Below are 27,468 nucleotides of genomic sequence, written 5' to 3'. Positions count from 1 at the left end.
AATTGAGCTTTAAGTTCTTTTTTTTAATTTTATTTTAGCACAATGGATATGTAATAACGGGGAAAAGATTGTTCTGTAATGCAAGGAGTATGTATTTAGTGGCCTTACATTAGTGTAATGGTAGGGGTAGAGGCATCTATGTAGGTATACCCTTGCTCAGGTAAGCTAAAGCCTTTTCCCAAACATAGGAACACAACATTTGTTTAAAAGTAAATGAGCACAAAAGAATACCAAATTCTCTTTGACATTGGCCTTGGTGAGCAACACCAGCTGAACTGTCTGCGGCAGCGGGGGACCAGGAAAACATCATGGGATGGATTGGGAAAGTATACAGTTTTTGACCAGACATTGGTACGATCGGCTCCAATAAATGTGGTTTTATTATAACTGAAAGACTTTTTTTTGTTGGCCAACTTAAGATAATTGACATTTTTAAATAATGCACTTTAAACAATCATCCTTTTGTACTACACTGTTTTTATTGTCATAAAATAGCCCCTATTTTTTGTATAAAGGCTTTTTTAAAAATAGTTTAAGGCAGTAGCATAAACATATTTTCCAATATGAACAAATGAAATGAAATGATAATTTTGCTAAATTTCAGGGTGGTGCAACTTTTGAATAGTGATGTGGGATAATTATAGTGGCCAGCAGAAATTTGCCTGTAAAATCAGACTTAGAAAGATCTGTTGGCTAGTAAAGAAAGTATTAAACTATGGAATGCTTGTAATGTAACTATCTTTCAAAGAAAGCTATACTCCCATTTTACGTATTGCAGCATTTTGAAAGCTCACGTGGAGAGGAGTAGTCATCACATATTAACTGAACTGTATTCGAAAATAACTTTGAATTCAACATTTTTTAGCTTCCTGCTTGGTAACTTGCTTGAAGTGACATTAGTGGTGGGAAAGAACTGTACAATGTCCCTGTTGTGCAAACATTTAATTTGTGATTGTTCAATGGGACTACTCACATGATTATAGTTGCATGTGTAAATGTCTGCAAGATTAGGGGCCTAAAATTGTAAAGCCAGTTTCTGTCCTGTTCGTTCGAATGATATTTAATATTGCATATATTTTAGTTTAAACACTGGAGATTTTCTGTTTGTATATCATTATTTTGCAAGAGAAACTGGTTTTAAAGTATTGGATTCTCACTGTAGGTATTAGAAGTGATACGACCTTTTCAGAAGTGTGATGTGCTAAATCCTTTTTCATATGAAGTCTTGAAATTAAGACTATCTTTCTAAAAATATGCTCTTGTTCAATCACAAGTTAATGGGCTTGATGGAGGCGTTGCTGGGTTAACTTCCATGGCTGTGTTATGCAGGAAGTTGGGCTAGATGATCACATTGGTCCCTTCTGGCCTTAAAAAAGTCTGTTTTTATCAGGATCAGGAGGCTTGAAAGGCTAATTGTAATTTTACTCTGATATTTTCAAATACAGTTAGTTTGCACATTATGAAAACATTCTTGCTACTTGAACTTTCAGAACACTGCACTGAATAAAATAGCTGCAGAATTATTTTGAATATGTTCTCTGCAGAATGTTTCCAGGATTGTCCAAATGTATTAGCATACAAAAGAACCCTGAGTTGTAGGTAGGGCTTAATTGAAGTACTGCTTCTGGTCTTTTGTGTAATATGTGAAGGAAATGTAGTCCTAGTAATAATTAGTGCATAATTCAGACCATTTGCCAATTTCTAAACATATAGGGGCAAATTTTGTTTCTTTAGTCTTAATTTTTTTCATTACATTCTATAGTTTTGTGGGAAAAAATTGTCCAGTTAAGAACTTTTACATTTGTGAGAGCTTTGAGCTATTACAATGGTAAAAAAATAAAATAGCTATCACGCAGTAATCATATTAGGCACTTTGTTACATGGAGACACAAATGAAGTAATTCTGGATCTTGTTTTATAAACTGTTACCAAATTTTAAACATAATACTTTCTGGGTTGTAACCTGTTTTGGGGTCACTGAAAGGGAAATGTATGTGCAGTGTTCAAAGAGCCATTATCCTTTTGTTGTGCTTTAAATAACTCATATGGGGTAAAAACACAAACCAGCTAAAAGTAAAGCTGCATTTGTTTTGCTTGCACCATATCCTAAACATTTAAATTGTGAAGTCTTTTGTTGATATGTGTAGGCTATGACCTATATTTGAATACTTAGGGCCCCATTTCAAAATGTAAAACAGCTTCCATTCTACTTTAATATTAATTTAGCCAACAGAAGGTCACTTAAATAGTAAATATTTTCTGATTTGAAAATCAGTTTCTACCATATTGCAGGAATTGTTTATCAGTCATTAAGTGGGCCTAAATTTTCAAATAAAAAACCCCAAACTTTCAGATTTTTATCTGAGAGATTCTTCTAATTGTGAATGTCTTAGGACAGTGGCTCTCAACCTTTCCACCCTACCATACCCCTTTCCGGAGGCTGATTTGTCTTGCATACCCCAAAATTCACCTCACATAAAAAGTACTAGCTTACAAAATCAGACATAAAAATACAAAAGTGTCACAGCACACGATTACTGAAAAATTGCTTCTTTTCTCATTTTTATCATATAATTATAAAATAAATCACAACCCCCAGGTTGAGAAACACTGATATAGTATATAGAGCAGTATAAAGAAGTCATTGTCTGCATGAAATTTTAGTTTGTACTGACTTGCTAGTGCTTTTCATGTAGTCTGCTGTAAAACTAGGCAAATATCTAGATGAGCTGATGTACCCCCTCCCCTCCCCCGGAAGACCTCTGCGTACCCCTAGGGATACATGTCCCCCTGGTTGAAAACCACTGTCTTAGGATGTTGTGTGGAGCAAAATGGGGTCTAGTTTTCTTTATAGGTTTTGGAATTATAATTTGGCTCACTGAGTTTGAGTTGCTACAAAATGGATGAAACATCAAATGGTATATCTTGACAAATGATGCACAGTTTTGTGTTAATGGCATACATTTTAAATACTGACCAAAAGGATGTTGGCTCCTTAATGGCCTAATTTTAATAAAATCTCCATCAGGTTTGTGTCAGGAAAGCTGATGCACAGTTGTGCAACCTCAGATACTTTTTTCTTTTGTACTTCCTTAGCTTGAAAGCTGGATGGAGTTTCTATTAAATAGGTTAAAATGATAATTTGTATTAATTTTGGGTACAACATGCAAACAATAGACAGTCTACAGAACACAGACTAATTTATCAGCACTAGATGAATTAGTTCAGTGATCACTTTTTATTGACTAACTTAGATCGCTTTTTGGGTTCAGTTGACCTTTTTTTTTTATAGATAAAACCATTGTTAGTTTTGACTAAGGCAGAAGATGACTGTGGGCTAAGTTGTTCAAGTTTAGGAATAAGAGCTTCACTTAGAAAATGCACACTCCACTTTTATCAGACATCTTTTCATTTTAGTATGCCTGTGTTCTTGATGCACGGCTATAACGTTGCTCCACGTTACCTTATTTTTATACTATTTTTTTTAACAGTACAGCAAAATAATCTTCTGCACACAGTTATAGTATCTTAGGTGGAGTGTAGTTTTATATAGTGTTAGGTCTGAATCCATTTTTCTTTAACTCTGTTGTTGTTGTAGGAATTTGCTCGCATTGATACATCGAATGATAGAGTTTGTGGTACGTGAAGGGCCTATGTTTGAAGCCATGATCATGAACCGAGAAATCAACAATCCAATGTTCAGGTGCTTATTTTTGTTCAATATGCAGTAACATAGAATCTATTTCAGTTGTTGCTAGTAATTATCTATTTTTAAATAAATTGTAGAGTGGATAGCTTGAATGTAAATAAGTTCAATTTTGGAAATGTAGTGAGTTTTAGTAATTGTTTATGTGTCCTGAATCAGGATGAAAAGCCAAAACTTCAAAACATTTTGTGAAATGAAATCTCCTCTCCCCACTCCCAATTTTTGTACAAAGTAGTTACAAAATGAAAAATTGTAGATTTTTGTTAAATAAAAATATGTTGAGTTTTGACATTTTCAGCATGATTTTTTTTTCTAATTTTTTAAAAGTGAAATTTTGTCAGTGCAATTGAGTGAAATTTTGGTATTGTAAACTGTTTCATGAGCTCTAATGCTCATGCCATTAAGGCCATTGGTGAATTCAAGATCTTACTATTAACCTACAGTAAAATTATCTTTCAAATGACATGCGACTCCTAGTAGTCTGAAGAGTTTAATATTAATAATAGAGTGCAAAATGCATATTTTACACAATGTATTATTATATCAACGCCAGCCCTCTTACGGCCTAATCTGTTGGCTTCAGTAAAAGTTGGGAGTCTTTCTATTAACTTTGTTTTGACTTTCATATTAATTAATGATATTATATTATAAAATTCTAAACAAAGCACTTTGGTTTGCCAAACGTTTCCACAGAATGTTTAGATTTTGTTGAATCGGCATTTTCAAGTGGGAAAACTGTTCAGTTTGAAAACTTTTGGCCAGCTCTAGTCCCTCTTGTACAACTTGAGTAACTGAACTGTATTCTGGAGAGTACCTCTACAGCTTCTAGTGCAGCTTAAGGGCTATAGTAGCCCTTCAAGGTGATGTGTCTCCCCTTTGCAGTGGGACAAAGCCACTTACATTTTGACCAGTAGCTTTGCTACCAAAATCTTACTTAGTGCTGAGGCACAGGGAGCTCTAATGAAGTTTTGCTTTTCATCATGCTGTTTGTGTATGTCTCCCTGTGTTCGTTCCCCAAATTCTGCTATTGCTGTTCGGGGGAAGCACTATACTTTTGCTGCTCTTGCGTCCCTCTCTGACCAAAGCGAGACAAGAGGCAGGAGTTGCATATTGATGCCTTTCTCTTCCTTAAATAGTGTTTCCTTTGAGTTGTGTTTCAAATATACACTTGTACTAACATGTTTTATTTTTTCCTCCCCTCCCTTCCCCTGGCTTAGGTTTTTGTTTGAAAACCAAACTCCAGCCCATGTTTATTACAGATGGAAGCTTTATTCAATTTTACAGGCAAGTAAAATGTTAGTGATAATTCACAATGTTGCACGTGATAAAGTATGGCAACACTGAAATATTATTGCTCTTTTTAGGGAGACGCTCCAACCAAATGGAGGACAGAAGATTTTCGTATGTTCAAAAATGGATCATTTTGGAGACCACCACCATTAAATCCATACCTGCATGGGATGTCAGAAGAGCAAGAAACTGAAGCGTTTGTAGAGGAACCTAACAAGAAGGGTGCACTTAAGGAGGAGTAAGAACTTCTTTTGTATATTCAAAGTTCTAGTATTTTCAGAGATGTCATTGTAACATCTTACCTGCTAATTTGATTTTTAACGTAGCATGATATGCCATCTGAGACATCCTACTGTATTTTACTTAGGAGTTTAGAACTCTCTTAAAACTATTTTTATATTCCTTATTTTAGTACAGTTCATGGATTTTTAGTGTGATTAATTTCTAGTTACCTTTCGCTTTTAACTTGGTTTGTTTGCTGGCCCTGGGTTGAACAGCTTGAGAAATGCTCAGACTGTTTAGTCAGTGCAATCCCATGTTTATGGAGGTTAGGAGGATGATATCAAAATATTTGTCTGTTTCCTATCTCTATTGGTTGATGGGTGAATACAGTTCCTGGGCTGGCATGTTTTTGATACTTGGAGAAAATAAATGAGCAGATAAAACAGTGGCTGCTTTAGACGTCTGAAAAGAGTTAAATGTAAATGTTGTCCCTGTTTATGCATTCTATTACCAGAATTTGATCTATCTTGACATTATTCTAATTTGATAGACTCATTTTTAATAATTTTATATCTACTGATTTCATTGACTGGAAATTTAAAATATGAAATAGCTACTAATTTGCAGAGGGAAACATAGTTCACAGGACAAAACAAAGTTCTGTTCTTCCACTTGCTTTAACTGTGATAACATGTTATCAACAACAGTAGTGCACAACCAAAGTATTTTTGTTACAAAAGGAAGTTGGGGCTGAACTTCTTGAAAACAACCATGTTAACTTCAACTCAATTCAAAACAGAAGCTGGAAAATTAAATTATTCTCCCTACAATCTTGTCTTCGATTTGGCAAAAAGATTCTAAGATTATTGTACACAAAAGAGTTCACAATAAGTTTTCCTGTATATACTTTGTATTCAAAACCCCCGCAAAAGCTTGAAATTCACAGGCCTGATATACTCCCCTCATACAGACAAAAATTAGGAATAACTCTATTGAAGTCAATGTAATTAAATCACTTGTAACACTATTATGAGAGGAAAATAGGGTTTAACCTTTCTCTCCTTATAAATGTCTTCCATTTTGCCAACTATTTCCCACGTGTTGCTAAAAGCTACCATCTGGACTTCTGTTCTATTATTTGTTCTTTCTTTTCACCAACATAATTATTTTAATATGTGTAGCTCTGGAAATAGGGTAGAATTTGGCATAGACTAGAGGAGAGTTTAAAGTCGTCTTTGGTTTGTTTTGGTGGCTAGTTTGTCTTTAAATTTAGTGTCTCATCTGAATGGAGTTTACATGTCTTCTCAATGAATATGTATACCTTAATCATTGAAAACCTACAACAACAGATTATAACAGTATTAAGGTTATTTTGGCCTTAAACAAGTTGATCTCACTACGAACTTAATTAGAAATTTGTAGGCAAGTGTTGTTAATTTAAATGAAAATGTGGAAAACACTGTGTGGAATTTTAGACAGAGGGACAAATTAGAGGAAATCCTGCGTGGATTGACGCCTCGTAAGAACGATATTGGCGATGCAATGGTTTTCTGTCTTAATAATGCTGAAGCTGCTGAAGAAATTGTAGACTGCATTACTGAGTCATTGTCCATCTTGAAGACTCCTCTTCCTAAGAAGGTATGAAGAATTTCTTTAATCATACTGTGTATAATTTGGGGACCTTTCTCTACAATGTGTGCATGTAGTTAAAAGTATTGTTCTCCAGGTTTAAAGTAATAGTGAATTTCTGTATTAAAACCGGAGTTTGAAGTTTGGTTTTCCAATTCTTCTGAAAGTGCTGTTTTGTTGAAGCAAATTCTTATTCCCTCTTTGCCTAGTATTTTTCCATTTGAAACTTTTCAAGTTTTCTATTCCTTCCAAATTAGCCTTTTATACATGTGGGAGGTTGCTTTTTCACTGCCTGAATAGAATATTGTGGGTTTTCCTACATACAGAAATCAAATCAGAATTCTAATTTTTACTTTATAATATTGTACAGTGAATGTATGTACTGAAGTTCTGCTGACTGTTCTTGCTGGAAATGAATACTAATATAGGAAAGGATATTAGTTGCCTGCCAATATATGGTTACAAAAAAATAGCTGGCATCAAGCTTGTTTAATTTAAAATAGCCAAAAGTCTCCTGTATTTGCATGTCTCTTACATTTTTCCCAAGAGATCACAACATTATCACAGTGTAATTTAAGTTTTAAATAGTTGGTCTTAATTTGGATGCTCTTTATTGTAGATTGCAAGATTATATTTGGTGTCAGATGTGTTATACAACTCTTCAGCTAAAGTTGCCAATGCTTCATATTATAGAAAATTGTAAGTATCAGGTTTTAAAAATTGATTATAGAAATAAAGGAATGTAATAATCATAGTTTTAAAAGTACATTCATCTTGTTTTTCCCTTTGGATAAAAGGGGCAGTACAATATTGTATTGTAAATAGGAAAGGATAAACCTTCCTTCCTTCAATGGTGGGTATCATTATTACTTTTTATCATTGTATATAGGATGCATCTAAAAAATGTAGTAGGTGTGTCTTATTGCTTGCATACATCCATCCCTTAGTTTCCTTGCTGATTTTTGTTGTTTTACAATCATGTTTCTTCTTTCCCATTTTGCTGTGTAAAAGGCCCACACAATCAGGAGAAGCATACTGTACAGGGAAATCAAGAAACCGACTATATATAAAATATATAAAATGCTGTCAAATGCACAAAGAATACAGCTGAAAGAATATAGAAATATTTTTTCCTCCAGTCTGTGATGTTCCAGTGTTAGCTTCCCCCCCTCCAGTTCTGCAATGAGAGTCACGCAGGTGGCCCCTCAAACCAGTGTGGAGCCCCATTAAAGAATTGAGGCTGTTGATGTTACTTGTAACAATAGTATAGCAATTAAACCTTGCAGATAGAAGTGTTTTAAAAACTGAATTTGTCCTTTGAAAATCTCGAAGGTGAAGGCACAGAACTTCACTCAGAATTTTCCAAGCAGTATAAGAGGCACAGTGCAGAATTTTCAGCCAGGGATAGCGAGTCAGCCTTTGTACCCTTTTGCTCCTGGGTTTCTTTGGAGGCCTTTTAAAGTTATGGTAGCCCCCCCCCAAGGCTGCCTTGCAGGCTGCAGCACTGTTTGGACTCTCCAAAACATTGTAGCCCTCTGCCTCCATGTCAAGCATGGGTGTCTTCCATTATATCTTTACAAAGGGACTCTTTTCAGCCTGGACACCATGCTTTTAGGGCCCCTTTATGCCACTTCACTCCTATTACACAGTGTAAATGGGTTGAAGCAGTGATGAGTATCTCCCCATATAATTCCATCGTTCACTGAAGCAGATTTCACATACGGTAACTGTATTTTGTTTATAGTTGAGTTCATGGCTACAAATCCTGATGATGAAACCATAGTATTTAAAAGGAATAATTCTAGGTGCAATCAGTATGAACTAGACTACAATCCTCATGTTACACTGTTTAACTTAAGAAATGTGTTTAATTCCAGTTTTGAAACAAAATTATGTCAGATATTTTCTGATCTCAATGCTACCTACCGTACAATACAAGGCCATTTACAGTCTGAAAATTTCAAGGTATGTGCATTATTGTTAATATGACATATTGAGAACGTGAATTAGAAATAGACTTCAGCACAAGAGAATATGTACATAACAAAAGTTGATAAACCCTCAAACTTCCAGAAACTTCTAAATTAAGGATATTATAGTTTTGGACTTGCAGAGTTCCATTTCTGTCTCTTCTATCACAGAGATAGTAGCTTTGAATTTTTGTTCAGACTGTGTCCTTATACAAATGTTACTTTTAAAATGCTTAAAAGAGGAAAAATAGCTCTTCTATTAGAAGGTATTTGCCTGAGGGTAGAGATCAGTTAAAATGAAGAAAATACATCATTTAGTAGATTTAAATATGTAATTAAGTATATATACTCATGGAATTGGAAAAGAAATGTAGCATTTGAGAATGGATTTGTTCTAGTAAAGTCACTTTAGTTTTATATATTTGTGTTGGACCATGCACATTTCAGTGTAAAAAATCTTAATGTGGCAAGAAATTGCCAGGCACAGAATACACAATTTTATTTTCACACTTTGTTTTATTAGTGATTGATAATTAGACTATAACACCTTAACAGAGTGTGGTCATTTGCTACTTTTAAGCTAAATTTATTTCTAATTTATATGTACAGAAAACACACAGTATTGTTTTTCTATTGAAAATGGATTATATGCCAAATGCATGTTTTAAAACTTGATAATTTTATAGTGTTGTGCTATAAACTTCTGATAATTTAAAAAATACCTCCTATTACAAATTGCTAGTATTTTTGTATTTTTTAGCAACGGGTAATGACATGCTTCAGAGCATGGGAAGACTGGGCGATTTACCCAGAACCTTTTTTGATCAAACTTCAGAATATTTTCTTGGGGCTTGTAAATATTATAGAAGAAAAAGAAACAGAGGTAAGTACATGGCTTAACTAAAATTAAACCTTGATAATGATGCAGATGTGAGGGAAGCGACCAGAAACATGGCAAGGATTATTTTGGCACCCCTGATTAAGTGAGTGGGGCTGCTTTTTATGACAGGTTTGAAATGTATGGGTTTTGATAAACTCAAGGTGGCTGTTGGATACTTAGGTAGCGGCTATGAGAACTTCTTTCCATCTGTGCCTTGGAAGATAAATGTGACAGTTTCTTTCAGATATGGATGTTGCTACCATAATTCTTTCCTTTGTTGCTTTCAGACTAGATTACCATAATGCAGTATATCATGGGGTTACATCCTGAGACTATTTGAAAACTGAAGCTAGTGCAAAATGTGACAGGCCATCTACCCTGTATTCTAAGTATCTTTTAGAGCTGACTTGAGAATTTCCAGGTGGAATTGAAAGTGTCGGTATTAACCTTTAAAGTCTTAAATGGTCTGGGACATGGTTACATGAACCATCCTCTCCTTACTGTTCTACTGTAGTATTGCAGTTGGAATCAGTGGAGCTACTTGAACTGGAAGTATCTCAGTTTAAATGAGGGAACTGTTGGTATGTCATTATGCAGGATGGCCTGTGCAGTTTGCTTACCCCCACCTTAGTCTATCAGAGCCAGGAATTGCTTTTGGTTTTTTTCCAGCAGGCAGTCTGAAGGATGTTTGTGTGAGGTGCCTGGGTGTATAATTACAGTGGGATGCACTGTACACTTCTAATTGTTAGAACACCCAAAGCATAGGATGGATGTTTATTGATGTTTTTATAACTAAATATATATCCTAAATGAGGAAGATCGAGTCACTAGAGGCTAGTAAACATTTATAGGGTTAGAACAAGTCTTTGCATTGCAGTACTGCCAAAATATAGTGTACAAGAAATGGTAGGCTAACTGCAATATAAATGGAAAGTAGGATTGTTCTTATTGTATTGTTAATGCAAACAAAAGAGCCAGGAAAACATACAATCCTGAAGGAAAGTGCTTGTGCCTAATGTATTAGAAAGATTCTTTAGCAGTGGTTAATTATGTGAATATTGCTTTGTGGTGTTACCAAGGAGGGAGACTATTTGCCAGTTGCTCAGCTTAAAGCCTTTCAGGGAATTGTGCCCATCTGTGTGAAATAATGCAGTTGGTTCATTTGAGCCAAACCTCTACTTTTGTGTATGTGTTTCATCTTTTCCTTTGGATATGGATATTGCCGGACTCTAAGTAAAGCGTGGACAAATTCCAGTTTTGCATGAAATAATTTATTTCTATTGAAATTACACAGCAGTTGTGCTTATATAGGAAGCAAATATCAGTTTAGAGTAATGCACTAATGTATGTGCTACCAGGAACACTTTGTTTTCTATTTAACATGTATTTGAAGCTGTAACTAAAAAAAAAATCAACATGTAAATAAATGTTACCTTAAATGAAGTAATAAGAGAAATTCAAGTTAACAATTTAGATCACTCACTGGGCAGTCCTTAGCTGAAGGAATTTATTTGCCTACAGGAAGTACCAGATGATCTTGATGGTGCTCCCATTGAGGAAGAGCTTGATGGTGCCCCACTGGAAGATGTTGATGGAATTCCTATTGATGCTGCGCCCATTGATGATCTTGATGGAGTCCCTATTAAGTCACTCGATGATGATCTTGATGGTATACCTTGTAAGTTCAGCTTGTAATTTGGAACTCTAGGTTTCCTGATGTAATATATTTAATGCTGATATGGGAACTTGACTTAAAAAAGTTAATGGCCAGGTGCCTCCTTTGTAAATTTGAATTTCAAAATGAAATTTTTCCCTCAACAGTGGACACTTCTGAAGAGTCTAAAAAGCATGAGCCCATATTCAAAGTTGCCCCTTCGAAATGGGAAGCAGTGGATGAATCGGAATTGGAAGCTCAGGGTTAGTTTAAAAAAAATGTTTAAAATTGAGGCACTTTCGTAAGTAAATTGGAAGCTAAATGTTTTACTTCATTGTCACTTGGCTGCTTTTCGTGAACACTTCTAAGTAAGCTATCTAAAACTGTTAATGTAGTTTAAAGAGTAATACGGGAATAATTTCAATGGTAAGCTCTTCCTTCAGTTATAACTTTTTGTGAAGTAAACTGAGCTTTGTTCTGATCTATTTTTCATACTTCAGTAAATGTCAACTTTAAAAATCTTCCAGTGCATAACAAATAAATATTGGAAAACATTTAGTGATATACTATAGATTACCCATTCCAAAATGTTTATTCTAAAGATAACATTTTAAAAAAACACCCAGAGTTCTGTTTTCAAAAGTAATGTAAGGTATTGATCTCCTAAGTTCCATTGATTATTGAGACTTAGACTTATAAGTGCCTATATCACTTTTGAAAATGGAAATTAGGCTCCTAAAAGTTATTCAGGTGCTTTTGAAAATTTTACCCTAAGTGGGCTATGTGTTGTCATTAAATTTATAAATCAGAAATATATTTAATTATTCTGATGAAGTGCAGTTTTGAATAAAGATGTAATTCATATCCCAAATGGGGATATTTGTAGCAAACACTGGATTCTACCAAGTTTTACATTTTGCATTTTATTATAATTACATATTCAGATGAAGTAATTTTATTTTTAGAACTTATTTTTTTTCCAGCTGTTACAACTTCTAAATGGGAGCTCTTTGACCAGCATGACGAATCAGAAGAGGAAGAAAATCAAAAGTAAGGCTCTAGATGTTTCTAGTTTACTCATGTAGGCTTTTTTCTGAAAGGTAGGGAGTGCCTTATAGAAGTCTAGGGCAAAACTCCCTTTGACTTCAGTGGGGCCTTGATTTTCACCCAAGATGATGTAGTAATTACCTTGGTGTAAGACTACAAATTCTAAATCCTATACAAGAATTTTTTGAAATTGAGATTATATTCAGATAAGTTTTGATAAATCATTAGCCCTCTGATTAAAGATTTCCCCAGTGAGTTTGTAAATACAGTAATTCATTAGGTTACAATGTCCCATATAACAGTTAAATGTGACTGGTAAACTAGCAGTCTATTGATTTTTAGTGTAAAGACCTATTCTGAGCTTGGATTTTGGTATCAAGGAAATGTCATCTTCTTTATTGAAGAAAGGCTATATTTTTAAAATATATTTATGTAAATAGTACAATTTTTTTATTTCTAGATTTCTTTGAAAGCAATATTTAACATTATATAACTTGATGCAAAAATGCATATGTACATATAACTAACCGAGAAAGATCCCAGAACACAGCCTAAAATTATCTGTTAACCATTCTGCTTACCTTTAGCCATGTCTTCTTTAGACCCTCCTTACTTCGTAATATGTGAAAAGCTACAACTTTCTCAGTACCTGTGCTGAATCCTTCTACTATTTAGCCAATGTGTACTGCATTGTTGTTAATTCTAAATCTAATATATTCATCCTGTCCTGTTTATCTACCTCCCAGAATGTCGAGTAGTGGATTTGCTTCTATTCAGTCTTTGAATAATTCTGCCATTTTTCCACTAAGAGTTCAAGATGTTTTGTATCTTCTCATACTCTCACAAGATGTATCCACCTTTGTCCAGTGCTTTCATTACTCCTTTTGTATTGATTGTGAGGCATTGTGGGATGGCTCCTGAAAGCCAGTAACAGTTGACGTAAGAAATGTAGTGTCTACACTGACACTATGTTGACCTAATTACATCGACTGTGACTCTCCCCCTGTTGGGAAAGTGGTTTTACTAAACTGGCATAGAGAGGAACTTACATCAGAAGGAACCAAATTTAAGTGAAGACGCTTCCACAGTTAGGTTGACAGAAGGCATCTTATGTTGACATAATCCTGTAGTGTAGACCAAGGCCAAAGTCTATGTTCCTGTGGTAGTAATTACATACTTGTGTCAACAATATGTAGCTGTTTGCTTCCTTTGAGATGGAGGAAGGTACTGAACACACACACACAAGATTACTTTATAATTAAAAAAACAGCCATTTAAAACCTTTGTGTTTTACAATCTATTTCCACCAGCATTGGGCTCACTTGGCCCATATAATCTCAGCTTGTTTGTGATAGACCTTTCTAAGAATAGATTTTTCCAGTGGATGAGAGCAGTTAAGAAGGAACAGCTCTGCATAGTCAGGGTGATGGATTCACAAGGTGGCCTATTAGGTCTTTTCCATCTCTGATACTTGATTCTTTTGGAAAAGCCATAATGAATACATAGGTTAAAATCCAAATTAAATTTGAAAAGAGGGAGAATATGAAAATGTAGATAAGAGCGAAGTTTTTAGCACTGTCAACTTTCTGTCAACCTTTGCTGCATTCTAATTTCATCAGTTATTCGCTGTAGTGGTGTTGTCATTTGCACTCTTTCAAAAGAAGCTGTATTCAGTAACCCATTCATGTCAAATAGTATGTGTCCAATACTATCTGAGGTTTGGCATGTGAGATTCCCATAGAGTTGTGAACCCATTTAAAGGTTCACTTTCTACTTTGAATCAAAAGAGTAGCTAGTAGCTTTCCCATATATATACTTTTCTGGATACTTCATGCAGTGTTAATAGTTCTTGAGCAATCTCTGGTCTTTTATTCTGTAAGTAGTTTGAGAGCATGAATAATAATGCTTACAGCATCTAAGACTGCATTATGTGTTTAGCTGCAGCACTCTAGTGGCCAGTTTGGGAATACCATTATAGATTCTGATACTTCTGATGATAGTTCCCAGGACTGAGTGAACAAATATGATAAAAACAGAATATTTTTATTTTCTTATGGAACTCGTTACATTTGAAGAGCAAAAACTGCATCACTGAGATTGATCCTGTAAATGGTGTTGGGTCACCATTTTTATTGTCATAATTATAGATTGTGACTGAGTTCGTAAAGTTTTTGCACGTGGTCAATGTCTAATACAGTACACCATTAATTGCAAGTTTAGGTATATCAGTTAATAAGATTAATTTATTTCAAAATCTGCAGCTACAAGACTGTAAGAAGTATAGACATTTCAATTAGTAAGGTTTGTAATGTTCAAGCAAATTATTGCCTCAAGTAGATATCTGTATACCAATGGATTCTGTACTCTTGCCCTTTAAAGTCAGGAAGAAGAAAGTGAAGATGAGGAGGATACTCAGAGTTCTAAATCAGAAGAGCAGCATATGTACTCCAATCCTATCAAAGAAGAAATGCCTGAATCCAAGTCATCAATCAAGTACTCGGAAATGAGTGAAGAAAAGCGCGCCAAACTCCGAGAAATTGAGGTCAGTGTGTTTTGGTTTTTTTATTTTTTATTTTATACCAAAAATATTATCTTATATTTTGAATTAAAGAATTCTAGTCCTGCAATATGGATTCTCCTAAGTTCATTCTATTTTATAGAAGGGGTATATGCACTAGGAATATCCATCCACAAAAATTCAGTAAAGAATGAAAAATGGGGGCAATTAGGGTCACATGAAATACAGCCCTAATGTTCCGTTTCATTGTTTTGTTTTCCTTTCACTCCATCACCAGCCTTAGCTTGCTCCAATTCTTCTATCCACTTTCCCCCCTTCTAGCAAGTGAGATTGACTCTCGGGCTATTCGGGGACTGTCATGTCCCTTTGTGGCTCTCTCTAACTTCCCTGACTGGAAGTTTCTTCTCTTTCCAGTTTTTCTTCCTGTCTATTACCATAGATAGAATAACAGTGCTACAAGTTACGGCTCCAAGTACTAGGGCCACCAAGCAAGGGAGGCAGAAACCACCCAGGCAGGTGGGGAGTTAACTGATGGTCTTAGATCGGCATGTAGTACTTGCTCCTTCTCCCTTCTTCCTTCAAGCATAGTTCCAAGAATATCTGTTGAACTTGGGGAGCACAGATTCTGTAGCCTCTCTCCTACTACACACCTGTAAGTGATTGATCGGCTGAAGAGCTAAGTGTGAGTGGAACTAAAGGCCCTCACTCAGCATGGATTCAATCAGTAATGGGGGCTTGTGGTCTCAGGTGCAATACAAAAATGCAAGAGCAGTCTTAAAACTGCAGCATTCTCGCCAACTTTTATTCAGTTTAAAACCCAGTGAATTGGGTTGTGGTACTCTAAAAACTGAGATCTCTGACAATAAATAAATGACATTACAAGGGTGTTAAGCTATTTATTGTAGATTCAGCATCTTCTGGTGACAAAACATGATTTATGTTTTCGTTAATGTGTACTGTATGTGGAATTTTAACTGCCTACACAACAATCACTACTATTGTTATATTACACTATTGTTATATAAAACCAGTATATAAATATATTCCCATAATACCTTTAAAAGACATGAAAGAATAATATTTTGAGCATGCCAATTCTTACTCTCCCCAAATATGCTTTGATATGCACTATTTAACAACTCAGGTTATCAAAATTAACAGGCCATAATTGAGTGTTGTGCCCTCCAGGAGTTTAAAAATTCACATGGTAAGAAGCAGTTCTAATGAATGAAATCTGAATTGTTTGAAAATTTAAATACAATTTATTTCTGATTCTACTCTTGGTGGCAATAATCTTGCAAAAAAAAATCCCCACATAATGCTAGTATAATGAAAGTTCATTTGTAAGCTAACTTCAGTTTGCAGTAATATTTGCTGTAATACTGGTTTAAGGGACTCTTTGCAGTATGGGTATTTGTAATGTACCAAACACCCTCATGAATGTTGAAGCAAACTGGAAATTGGCTTACTATGTCACATAACATTTCTGTACTGCTAGTGTTAAAGTCATGTCTTTAGCAATGCACCAATTTCAGCTTGCAGATGTAATTGAAAAGTTTTTAAAATGATCTCTCACTATTTGTTCTTGGTGCTAAGCATATTGCCATTTGAATTTCAGACTTTTGGGGTCCTTAAAAATCTTAATTTTCATTCATTACTTTTCAAAGCATCTCAAGAATTATGTAGTAAAGCTTAGATTTTGAACTTTCTGCTTCAGGTCACCATTGACAGAAAAAAGTTGAATTTTGCTCCTGAGCAGTAGTATAGCAGGGCATATTCCATTCTTTTTCCCTTTCACTCTCAGAAATTAACTTTGTAGTCTGACATGAAAATAGTCTTCACTGAAGAGCACAGACACAACCAAATTTGAAAAATACTGTAATGGTTTTAAGCAGTTGTGCAGTCACTTTCCTGGACTCTGCCTTTTGGCCACTACTCTTTGGCCTAGCTCTTGATGTTGGTTAGAGTGTTACTGTGTTACTCTTTGTCTTTTGGGATGTTCCTCAAGCTACTTGCCATGAGGATTGGATTTTTGTTCGGGGGGGGGGAATCTTCAGAAGAGGGGGAAATTTATACCTTTATAAGCCTGGTTTTGTGAAGATGTCATTCTGATGGAACTTTTCTCCTCCACACACTTTTTCTCAGGATTTACAGAGGTACCTTATTTGTATATATTTATCGTGCTGCCTTTCTTTAAGGCACTGTTTTTTCAATTTTTTTATTTTTGTGATTGGCTTGCTTTCTTTGGGGAGCGTTTGCTTTCCACTCAGTAACATTCCATGAGTAGCACTTAAAATGCATGGTGCCTTTTGTCTCAAGTCCAGTACAACTGCCTTTAGTAACCCCAAAGCCTTTGGCATTCTGCCTGTCTGATACTAGGGAACATAAAACATAGGAGTAGGAATCCTGTCAGAATATCTGCAGAGATGCATTTACAAGGTATTTCCTCCATGTGCAATGTGGCTGAGTTATTTTGCTCTAGGAACACTTAACTTTCCATTTTCTGACTCTAACTCATGTTAACAGCTCTTTGCTTTAATAAATATGTTTTTAAAAGATGGCATTTTGAGAAAAAGTAAGTTTGACTTTAAGTATCTAAGTGTAGTGTGGAGACTGCAGCAAATGTTTAAAAGCACTGCAAGACATAATGTAAATAGAGTGGACAGGTCAGTGTTGAGGCAGGTGAATAAAAGCAGGAGGCATACAGCATAGTCATTTGGAAGAGGGCTTAATGATTTAGAGCTGCTTATATGCAGAAACTAAATAGTGTTAAATGAAGGCTTAGAAAAAGGTGAGAAGTTAGAGTAAAGTTTTATGAATCAGTTTGATGGAAAAGCTTAATGTGCAGAGAAAAAATGAGAAGTTCCTCACAGGAAAAATTCCATAGACTACCTGGTTACTACTATGACTTATGGTGTAGGTACCACCATAGTAAGGGCAACATTACTTATAGCAGTGCTAGGGAGCTGAATGTCACTGGTGTAATGGACAGTGTATGAAAGAATATTTACATCATAAAAATAATCCTTATTGAAAGTGAATTATTTTACCAAAACATCCCAGAAGCGAAGGATAATTTTGGCTTGGCTATCACAATCACTTGATTTCAGTGAGATAGAATTTGGGGCTAAATGAAAAAAGGCAATTTCTAAGAACCTGCAAACAAGAAGTTGATATAGGGTATGCAAGAGACCCACAGTAAAATTTCATTTGCAAGAAATGTATAGACAGTGTTCCAAGAGAGATGTTAGGGGGTAATAAAATCAAATGATGGACACAAATTGAATAGATGACAAAACAAATCTCAATCTTTGTTAGGAACTTGTTAAGTATGTAAACAGTTGCATGTGACTAAGTTCATATGCACAGTTTCACCACTTTGATGTTGATGTCTTCACATGTGACATTTGTACACTTAACATTGAGAGAACAAAATATATAAATTTATTTCAACGAAGTTTCATTTTTGACCAATTGTCTAAAATCTGTGGATAAGCTAAGTCCAGTGAAAAAAATTTATTTTGAATGGTGGTTATTTATTTTGCAGCTTAAGGTGATGAAATTTCAGGATGAGTTGGAGTGTGGAAAAAGACCCAAGAAACCAGGCCAGAGTTTTCAGGAACAGGTTGAACACTATAGAGACAAACTGCTCCAGAGGGTAAGAAATGTTCCTTTTATATTCCGTACTGATTCCAGATTTCAGATGTAGTGTTGCATTAAAGCAATGTATTAACAAATGCATTTTGTTGACGTTCCATTATATTGGTAAATAAGTATTTCACTCCAAGTGCTTTCTCCGGAATGGATATACTTTTTTACTTGTGTCAAAATAATCTTGTATTTCTCAGTTCATTGTGAGTTGATTCATTGTTATCAGAATGTGTTGAGAAGAAAATTCTCAACAGTTAAAGTTCTAACAGTAAATTATTTTGGAAAACAACAACGCATAGAAAAATAGTGCTGTCAAAAGCAGCTTGTAGCAAATCAGTTAAGAAGTTTGAAAGGGTCACTTATGGATTTCCTTGAGTATATAACACAAGGTATAGACTGGCTTGAGTGGAAAAAAAGAATCTTCAGTTTACATGTGCAGGTATTCTCTAGATTTTTGACTGTTCTGTTGGTAAACTGATTAAAAACTTAATTTTGTCGAATACTTCCAAATAGTAAGGGGAAGAATGGCATTCTGGACACACATTACTCAAAACCCCTCTAGTTCCCCTAAACCTCAGTTTGTTCTGGCTACCTCCAGCTTGGTGCTGACAGGCAGAATGAATCATTCTGCATCATTACGGCTACTATTAATCTGCTGTGGACCCCCGAGCCAGACCAGAGGAGCTCTGGAAAGAATTTTTAAAATATATCCAAAACAATGTAAAAATTAAACTTCTCAAAATCATGGCAAGTAAATGAAAAACACTTTTAATCTGAGCTTCTCTGGTCTGGCTCCACAGTGTGACTCGGAATGGTGGTTGCCAGGCTGTCTGGAGTGGCTCACAAGTATAAGTATCAACCTCAGGCAGACTGTGAAGAAGCAGGGGACAAATCCCAAACAGGTTGTGAGTTCTATACTTAGATTTCATCTGGAGTTCACATGATACTTGGTAGAAGCATACACACAGACATTAGTTAGGGTATGTCTATACTGATGGTGGCAAAGTTGCCGCCGTCAGATCGATCTTTCTGGATCGATTGAGCGGTCAGTGTAGACCCGCTCAATCAGTCAGGAAGTCGACGCAGTAAATCCACCCTCTCAAGTGGCATAGTGCCGTGTCGACGGGAACACGGTTCCCGTCAGCGCAGTGATGACGGCGTGCAGAAGGGAAGCACAGCAGTCGATTCTGCGTAGCTTGCGTAACTCCCGTTGACCGCCGCTAAATTTCTAGATAAGTGTAGACCGGGGCAGAGTCTTAGGTTCCAAAAAATAATAGAAGCTCTATAATGTACAAGCTCTATGGGTATGTTTACACAACAACTAGACTTCGACTGGTCTGTGCCAGCCGACTCAGGCTCGTGGGGTTCGGGTGTGGATCTGTTTGATTACAGTTTAGACTTCTGGACTCAAGCTGGGGTGTGGGCTCTCGGACCCTGTGAGGTGGGAGGGTCACAAAGCTCGGGTTCTAGCCCAACCCCAGAAGTCTACACTGCAATGAAACAGCCCTGTGTCCAAGCCCAGCTAGCCCGAGTCAGCTGGCATGGGCCAGCTACAGGTGTCTAGCTGTCCTGTAGACACATCCTATATGTCCTTTAGGGCTAACCCAGACCAACCCTTGGGGAACTCTTGCTTACGTTCAAGAAGCACAGAAATACAGTTCCTTTTTTTCAGGATTTTTTATTCCCTTCCTCCAGAGTTCAAGCTGCTGGGACTAGTCCAACTTAATGGATGTAGGGGGAAGCAGTCAACAAAGTCTTTGTTCTTTGATGTTTCACAATGGCTCATTTGGTTTCAGGAGGCCTTGGTGGGTGACCTAATACCTTCTCTAAGAAACCACCATTTGGACATTAATTAATGCTTCTTTCCTGTTTGATGACTTACACAATTACAGAGGATTACAATGCAAACACTTAATATAACCTTATAACATAGATACTGATGTTATAAATAAGATTAATGCGTACAGCATCCTACAAGCATTTCATAAAGTCTAAACACATTATTATAAATCTAATACCTATTTTAACAATACTAACACAAAGGTGAGCTAGACTGATTTCTAGTTATGCATATTTGTCAGTGTTCAGTGAGACCTAAGGGCCTTGGCATGAGCTGGCCAGTCTTACGGTGATATTATAGAATTATTGCTTCTGGAATGTCACAGCAAAGCTGGAACTACCCATACAATTTGTTGGACATTAACACAAATAACTACATTTATTTATGTTTTAGTGTTTCTCTGTCTCTTTTTCTTTGGGGCATTCAGGACATGACTGTAAGGGTAACTGACTTAAAAATAGACTTTGCAGGTCACCTTTAGGAAAGAGGCCTGTCAAAGTGCAGAATGGTGATCCATGGAGGAAATTTATGTATCTGGAGAATGATGGTAGCTCTTAGTGATTGGTGTTTGAAATCAGTAACTTCTGTTTTTAAGGGTGGTTGACATTTAAAGAGTCTTTTTTTCTCTATCTTCGCTATAATTGGAGAGGGAAGTGGTGTTTATCTTGAGTAGCAAGCGTAATGTATGTAGTAAAATGGAGTTATTAAAAAAAATCAATCTAGATAAACTTGTCAGATGCTGTGTGTGTTCTGCAATGGCTTGGTCTTGATTGGTGCTCATTCTAGCACTTTGTAAACAGATTTTTTTTATCATTATCTGGCTTTCTTCTTTTTTGATTTTCATTACGTTACAGGTGAAAATAATATGTAAACAAATAAATACATTTATAAATATTGAATATGGCAATTACAATTGACACGCTTTACAACACTGGTGCTAAAAGAGTGCAGTTTTTCTTTATTTGATGAATAAATCTTTTCTTTGGGTTTGCAGCAAAATAAACCTAGCACTTCTGTAACAGAGTGGTGCATAAATGGCTGATTTGCGGTTAGTACATTAAGCTTTGAGGTGGCTGCCCTTTTCTGCTTATTTAATTTACAATAAATGGGCATTTCAAGGGCAAGTTGCCTCATAGTATGGCTGTCGGTCTGAGAAAAGAGCAATGTTTAGCTATTTAACAGCTTCATTGTTGCTAAATGTTCCAGGTCTGTCCAGTTGAAACTAGTCTGCTGTACTACCAAATGTGCCAGTTAGTCCATTAGCAGTCCATTGACTTCAGTGGAATGGTAGTGTGTAATTGTACAGCAGGTGTAATGGACTGGCAATGCAAGGTTAATGCTTTAACTTAACTATTTCATATTTAAAATATATGACATTAGAAATAATATAGTTGTCTTGGGATTTACTGTAATGTAGAACATAATCTTTCTGAGCTATCTAAGCATTTGTATGATGATGGCTTCTCAAAAGTCAGTCCATTTGGGTTCCTAGGCTGCTTTATTAGCATCTATACTTATGGTGCTGCCATGCTAGCACTTAGTGTTATCTCAGCATCTGGAGTGCTTCATCCTCCTTTCATGATATAGTGTATAGTAGAATTTTCCTGACTAGAAAGAGAGTTTTGAAATAACAAAAATGTAGACATGATATTGAAGCCCACATTTTATCTTGTTTCAGTAACTAACTGTGCTCTGACTCACTAACTGTATAGTCCTGTCTCCTGTAATCAGCTTTCTGCAGACAGGGGGACACACAAGATCCAACAGGCATAATTAAACTAAACATGCTTAGTCATCTACGTATATTGTTTCTGTTTTTATTTTATTTTATTATTGGTGCATGTGACAATATACACTGTTACAGGGAGGAGCAGGGACTGGTACCGTACCTTATCTTGATTTCATTTTTCTACAGCATTGAATAAACAGTCATGAGGTGGTCTATAGTTTCATTCTCAGGACAGGGACCAGTCCAGAATATATATACTTAAGTAGACAGAGAGACCCTGTTATTCCTGAAAATGGAAATTTAGAAAATCTAGGTATTCATATGTTTAAATTTTCCTTTTTTTCTGAAATCTATAAGTAAAAGTAAATTTAAGATTTGGGGACTTGGTGTAACCATTATTTTCTCCTGCTCCCCAGATTTCAAATGTTGATCCTGTCCCTCCAGCACTTAAAACTTGTAACTCAATAGTGGATGTACTGGATACTCTTTTTCTGTATCATAGAACAAATCTTACCTAATCTGAAATTCTCAGTTGTTTTTAATAACTCAGGAAAAAGAAAAGGAGTTGGAAAGAGAACGAGAAAGAGACAAGAAAGACAAGGAAAAATCAGAATCCAGATCCAAAGACAAGAAGGAAAAAGAAGAATGTACACCAACAAGAAAAGAGAGGTGCAGCTTTTATTCTGTACAAGAGCACATGGAAATAATTTTAGTAGTTTTATAGAAAATATTAGACTTGAAATTAAGCTGTATTTGTAGTTCTTGCTATAATAAAGGAATTCAGCTATTTAAAATCTTAATCTAATTGTAGGACACTAAATTAGAGGATTCTGAGTTTAACAGATCTTGTATTTGGATCCTGCCCAAACCACTCATCAAGTAACTTTCTGAACCTTTTGTTTCAGTCAACACATCTGGAAAAGTGGATAAAAATAGGACCTCAGTGAAAACGATGCACTGTGTTTAGCTGTGATTTTAGGAATAAATTAACTGTGAAATAACCTTTTGGTCAGAAAACTGGACCTAAAACTAAATTACTTAGGAAAAGTAAATTGCTCTGATCTAAATATTCTTCACCTGACTACGAAAGCATAAACAGTTTTAATTGTACAATTGCTTGTACACTGCATGCTGGCCCTCTAATAATGTGTGTTTAGCTGGAGTCTCAGCACTACTTCAGTAAGCATAGCTGCATTATTTATAACATGCCTTGCTTTTTCAAGAACTTGTAGCACTGTTGTATTTAATTGCAAATTTGTCACTAATCCATGAACAGGGATAAGAAGTCATAGGTTTTAGTTTGTGAACCAGATAAAAAATCCAATCAAGTATTGAACTACTTGGAAACTGTGATTTTTTAAAAAAGTTCACACTATATTATTTTTAAGGAATGAATGAAACTGCATTTTAAATTGGTAAAGAACCTATACAAAAGGAGGGGACTCCTTTGTTTAGGGGGATGTGTGAATGTGGTGTATAACGTGGGTTTTTTTTTTTTTTGTTTTTTTTTTTGCTTCTTTTACAAAGGAAAAGACGACACAGTACATCACCCAGTCCATCTCGCAGCAGTGGCAGTAGACGAGCAAAATCCCCATCACCAAAATCGGAGCGCTCAGAGCGATCTGAAAGATCCCACAAAGAGAGCTCACGATCCAGGTCATCTCACAAAGATTCTCCTAGAGATGTCAGTAAAAAAGCCAAAAGGTAAGCTAGGCATCTTTCCTGGAAATCTGCCTTAAATTATACAAGGGCTGGGTATGTAATTGTTTTTCAGTTTTTGGTCACTTGGCAATGTACCTGGCATTGGCCACTGTCAGAAGACCAGATACTGGGCTAGATGGACCACTGGTCTGACCCAGTATGGCATTTCTTATGGTAGAGAACATTGGGTTAGAGGGTGGCAGCAGTACCAGTGAACCATCTAATTCAAGGTCCTTTGCCTAATGCCAAACTACAGAAGTATTCCTCCTGGTTCTGGGGCCTACAGCAAAACCTCAGTTAATACAGCGGTGGCGTGTGCAAAGATTATTCATTCTCTTTGATGTCATGCATGTGTTTACCAATGTGTTTGAGAAATGCAATTTAAGTGAAGATGCTCATTACGGAGAGCACAGGTGTAGATGGCAGTTTTTGGTGGTTTATGGAAGATGTTTTAGCAGTGTAGTGAAAATGCCAAGAACCACTGTTGCCATATCTATACTAGGACTTCCAGTGATGGGGAATTACTTCCTAAATTCCCTATTCTAGATATGACCTAATAGTATCCTACTGCTGCTGTCACCAAAATAATGGTCTCTGGCTTATTCTATGCATGAGGTCAGATATATTTCTCATTAATATTTTGTGTGGTTTGTATTTTTCTGTTTGCATTCCAAAACTCAAGATTGCTCTGAAAGTCTAGATTACTATACTCATGCATTTTGTTGTAGTGATGTTAGTGAAGTTTCAGCAGAGAAGAGAAAAATTGTTGTAGTGCATCATATTTGTGATGTTTCTTATTCAAGTGAAAGTATGTAATCACTTCCTTATAGAGAAAGTTAGCAATTATATTAAAGCAGAAAGTTGTTTTGGGATAATTACATCTTTCTACAGAGTTCATACAGTGGTCATGTAGCCTGATGAGGATGAGACATGCAATCAGTTTAGATTAGATGAGATTAATCATGTGCATTAAGAGTGGACCAGATGGTGCAGTAGGTTTATTTACTATCCATTTGTCTGTAGACTCCTGGGTTAGGTCATAACCTATCAACATGTTTGGTTAGAATCCTAGATATTTTCTAGCACAATATGATTTAGCATAATCGTATGGAATAGAAATGAGCAAAGCTGAAATAAGTTGGTGTTAACGCAAATGCCCAAGGTGCATTTGCAGAACCATGGAGGGAAGCTTATAGATCACTTGCCTGACTTAAGTGACACTGGTCGGTGCTGTTTTTCTCATGATTTCTGAGCACTGAAACTGAGTCAGTGCACATATCATTTAAAATTTAGGGTGCATAATATGAGGGGAGAAATTGTACTTGCTGACTGATGTGCCTATGGGTAACAAGTCAGTAGTTTCTGTTTACAAATGACAAATACATTAGAACACCCTTTATCTGAGCCTCCATTATCTGGCTCTCTGTGTTAACAGAACCACAAGCACACACACAGAAATATGGGAAATTGATGCTTCAGTCCTGGATGGTGACGGGACTAGGGCTGACAGCTGGAGCCCTGCTGGCGCAGGGCTGAAGCATGTAACTTAGCTAGGTCCACTGTGGTGTGGGTCCCTGGGTAATTACAACAAAAAGGTTGAGAAACACTATTGTAGACAGTGCCTATAATATTCAAGGTTAAAGAATAGAGTGTAAAAATGATCAATACCTGTGCAACTTGTTAAAATATTGGTTTTCTTGTTACTAAATGAACAAAACATCGTTTGCAAGAACTAGGGGTTTGTACATTCTGTTAAGTATATAAAAAGGGTGGGATGTTTCAATGCTTTTCTGGGAAGGGTCATCTAGTTTAAAAGCAACTCCATATCTTAAAATGTTCTTTGCCCATTCTCCTAATTATCTGAATTTTTGATTATCTGATCTGGCCCCAGTCTCAATTAGATTGGATAAGTGGAGTTCCACTGTATTTTAATCTAGAGTTGATCAGAGGAAAGAGCCATGTAACTGCAGAAAAAAACAAAGGCGATATCTGTCAATATGTAATCAAACTTTATTTTCCAGGTCGCCATCTGGCTCAAGGACACCCAAAAGATCAAGAAGGTCACGATCCAGGTCCCCTAAAAAGTCAGGGAAAAAATCCAGGTCGCAGTCCCGTTCTCCACACAGATCTCACAAGAAGTCAAAGAAAAGCAAACACTGACAAAATTTTTTATGATGCTGTCACTTACTGGAAATGCGGTTTTGTTTTTGTGCCTGAACAGTCTGTTTAAAAAACAAAAAACAAAAAAATCAAACAAAAAAGCATTCCTGAATTTTTTGTGAATGCATGTGTATACTCATGAGTAACTGCATCTGTAGACCAGTCATTGTTTTATATTGTACAAAATATCTTCATTGTGGCTATTTTCCCAAATGAAACATTTTTGTGTTTAGAGATTTCATCAGAAATGTGTGTATCTGATCTGCTGGCGGTAGTGATATTTTTGTTTTAGAATGTTGTGACATAGCAAAAATAACACAAATGTTTCCCCCTTTTTGTAGCTTTGACAATTTGAATTAGATTTCAAATAAAATCTGAACAGAAATTTAAAATGTGGTTTTCTTGCCCCACTTACAACACAGATCTTTAAATGCATTCATAGTTTGTTTGGAAGTACTGTGTATTTCAGACATACTATGCTGTTTAAAAGCTTTCTTCAATGGAGTATACATCAACAACTGTGGTCCTTATTTTTTGTTAGTTTGCATATCAAAATAAAAGCACCTTTGAATCCAGCTGATGGGTGTAATTTCCCATTGTGATACTTAATGTAGGAGCATTTGACCAGTTTGGTGCCTACAACTGGGCAAATTTAAAAGTTCCTATGTTCCAGAGATGTTACCTGTTCTGGTGGTATTTCTCTATTTTTAAATACAAGAAGTATCTCTGAAAGCAAAGAGAATTTTAGGTGTAGGGGTTATATGTGCAATGATGCATCTGTAAGCTACATTAGTGGCATGCCTTGGGAACAATGAAAGGAAAAAAGGCCAAAGGCTGAATGATTTTCCTCAAGAAATATAGTTATGATTGCAACATACAGTACGCTGTGATTTGTTTTTCTAAAGAAGATTTTTATTCCAAAAGCAGAGCTTTTACATTACATGTTTTTTATTGAATTTATTTCCCAATTGTGAAAACTGTTCAAAATAGGTTAGAAGAAATTAAATTTTTATTAACTTGTTTTTTATTTAATCATATGTTGGAACCAAACAGCTGTAACTTTTTCTTCGTTTTAGATTTTCACCTGCTTTACTCTGCTCTTTAGGCCTTGATGTAACTTTAAATCTCTTCAGCTTGATCTGCAACACTTAAAACTTTTTTTACGGAAGAAAAAAATCAGGAGGGTTCAATGTTAATACTTGGAGGAGTGGGTGGATTGTAATAAAAATGTAAAATAAAAAGGGACCTGGCTTCCTGTGAACTGTTTCTGAAAGCCATAGCTGTGCTCATCGCAGCCGTGGAGTGCTAGATGACCTATTATTATGCTGACGTACTTGTGGCTTTTATAGTCTGAACTTTAAAAAAGGGGGAAAAAACTTGTATATTATTTGTATGTCTGTAGTCAGCCTAAGATGCTGTAGACAATTGCAAATACAGGATCTAAAATACCTTTATTAAAACCTTTATATTT

The 27,468-nt window shown here is 35.8% G+C and overlaps 1 protein-coding gene across 7 annotated transcripts in view; it reads left to right on the top strand.

The window, feature by feature from the left end:
• U2SURP (U2 snRNP associated SURP domain containing) overlaps positions 1 to 26,572 on the top strand; it is a 60,502-nt gene extending 33,930 nt beyond the window's left edge. For 4 of the 7 annotated variants that reach the window (XM_067556756.1, XM_067556672.1, XM_067556585.1 and 1 more), the window contains 15 exons: positions 3,599 to 3,703; positions 4,924 to 4,990; positions 5,071 to 5,234; positions 6,694 to 6,856; positions 7,467 to 7,546; positions 8,725 to 8,812; positions 9,578 to 9,700; positions 11,219 to 11,375; positions 11,519 to 11,614; positions 12,335 to 12,401; positions 14,778 to 14,940; positions 18,464 to 18,574; positions 22,687 to 22,805; positions 23,664 to 23,840; positions 25,859 to 26,572. In XM_067556756.1, the coding sequence (XP_067412857.1) occupies positions 3,599 to 3,703; positions 4,924 to 4,990; positions 5,071 to 5,234; positions 6,694 to 6,856; positions 7,467 to 7,546; positions 8,725 to 8,812; positions 9,578 to 9,700; positions 11,219 to 11,375; positions 11,519 to 11,614; positions 12,335 to 12,401; positions 14,778 to 14,940; positions 18,464 to 18,574; positions 22,687 to 22,805; positions 23,664 to 23,840; positions 25,859 to 25,997 (1,819 nt within the window). In that variant the 3' untranslated portion in view covers positions 25,998 to 26,572. Of the gene's footprint in view, positions 1 to 3,598; positions 3,704 to 4,923; positions 4,991 to 5,070; positions 5,235 to 6,693; positions 6,857 to 7,466; positions 7,547 to 8,724; positions 8,813 to 9,577; positions 9,701 to 11,218; positions 11,376 to 11,518; positions 11,615 to 12,334; positions 12,402 to 14,777; positions 14,941 to 18,463; positions 18,575 to 22,668; positions 22,806 to 23,663; positions 23,841 to 25,858 lie in introns of all 7 variants that reach the window. The other 3 variants (XM_067556509.1, XM_067556383.1, XM_067556444.1) reach the window with 1 other exon arrangement.
• Positions 26,573 to 27,468: the final 896 nt, after the last annotated feature.

This window comes from Emydura macquarii, unplaced genomic scaffold, assembly GCF_026122565.2.
Source record: "Emydura macquarii macquarii isolate MOO-44397 ecotype Brisbane River unplaced genomic scaffold, CSIRO-AGI_Emac_v2 contig_18, whole genome shotgun sequence".
NCBI classification, from domain to species: Eukaryota; Metazoa; Chordata; order Testudines; family Chelidae; genus Emydura; species Emydura macquarii.
The sequence above is the reverse complement of the archived record's forward strand: the minus strand, read 5'-3'. Positions and strand labels throughout refer to the sequence as shown.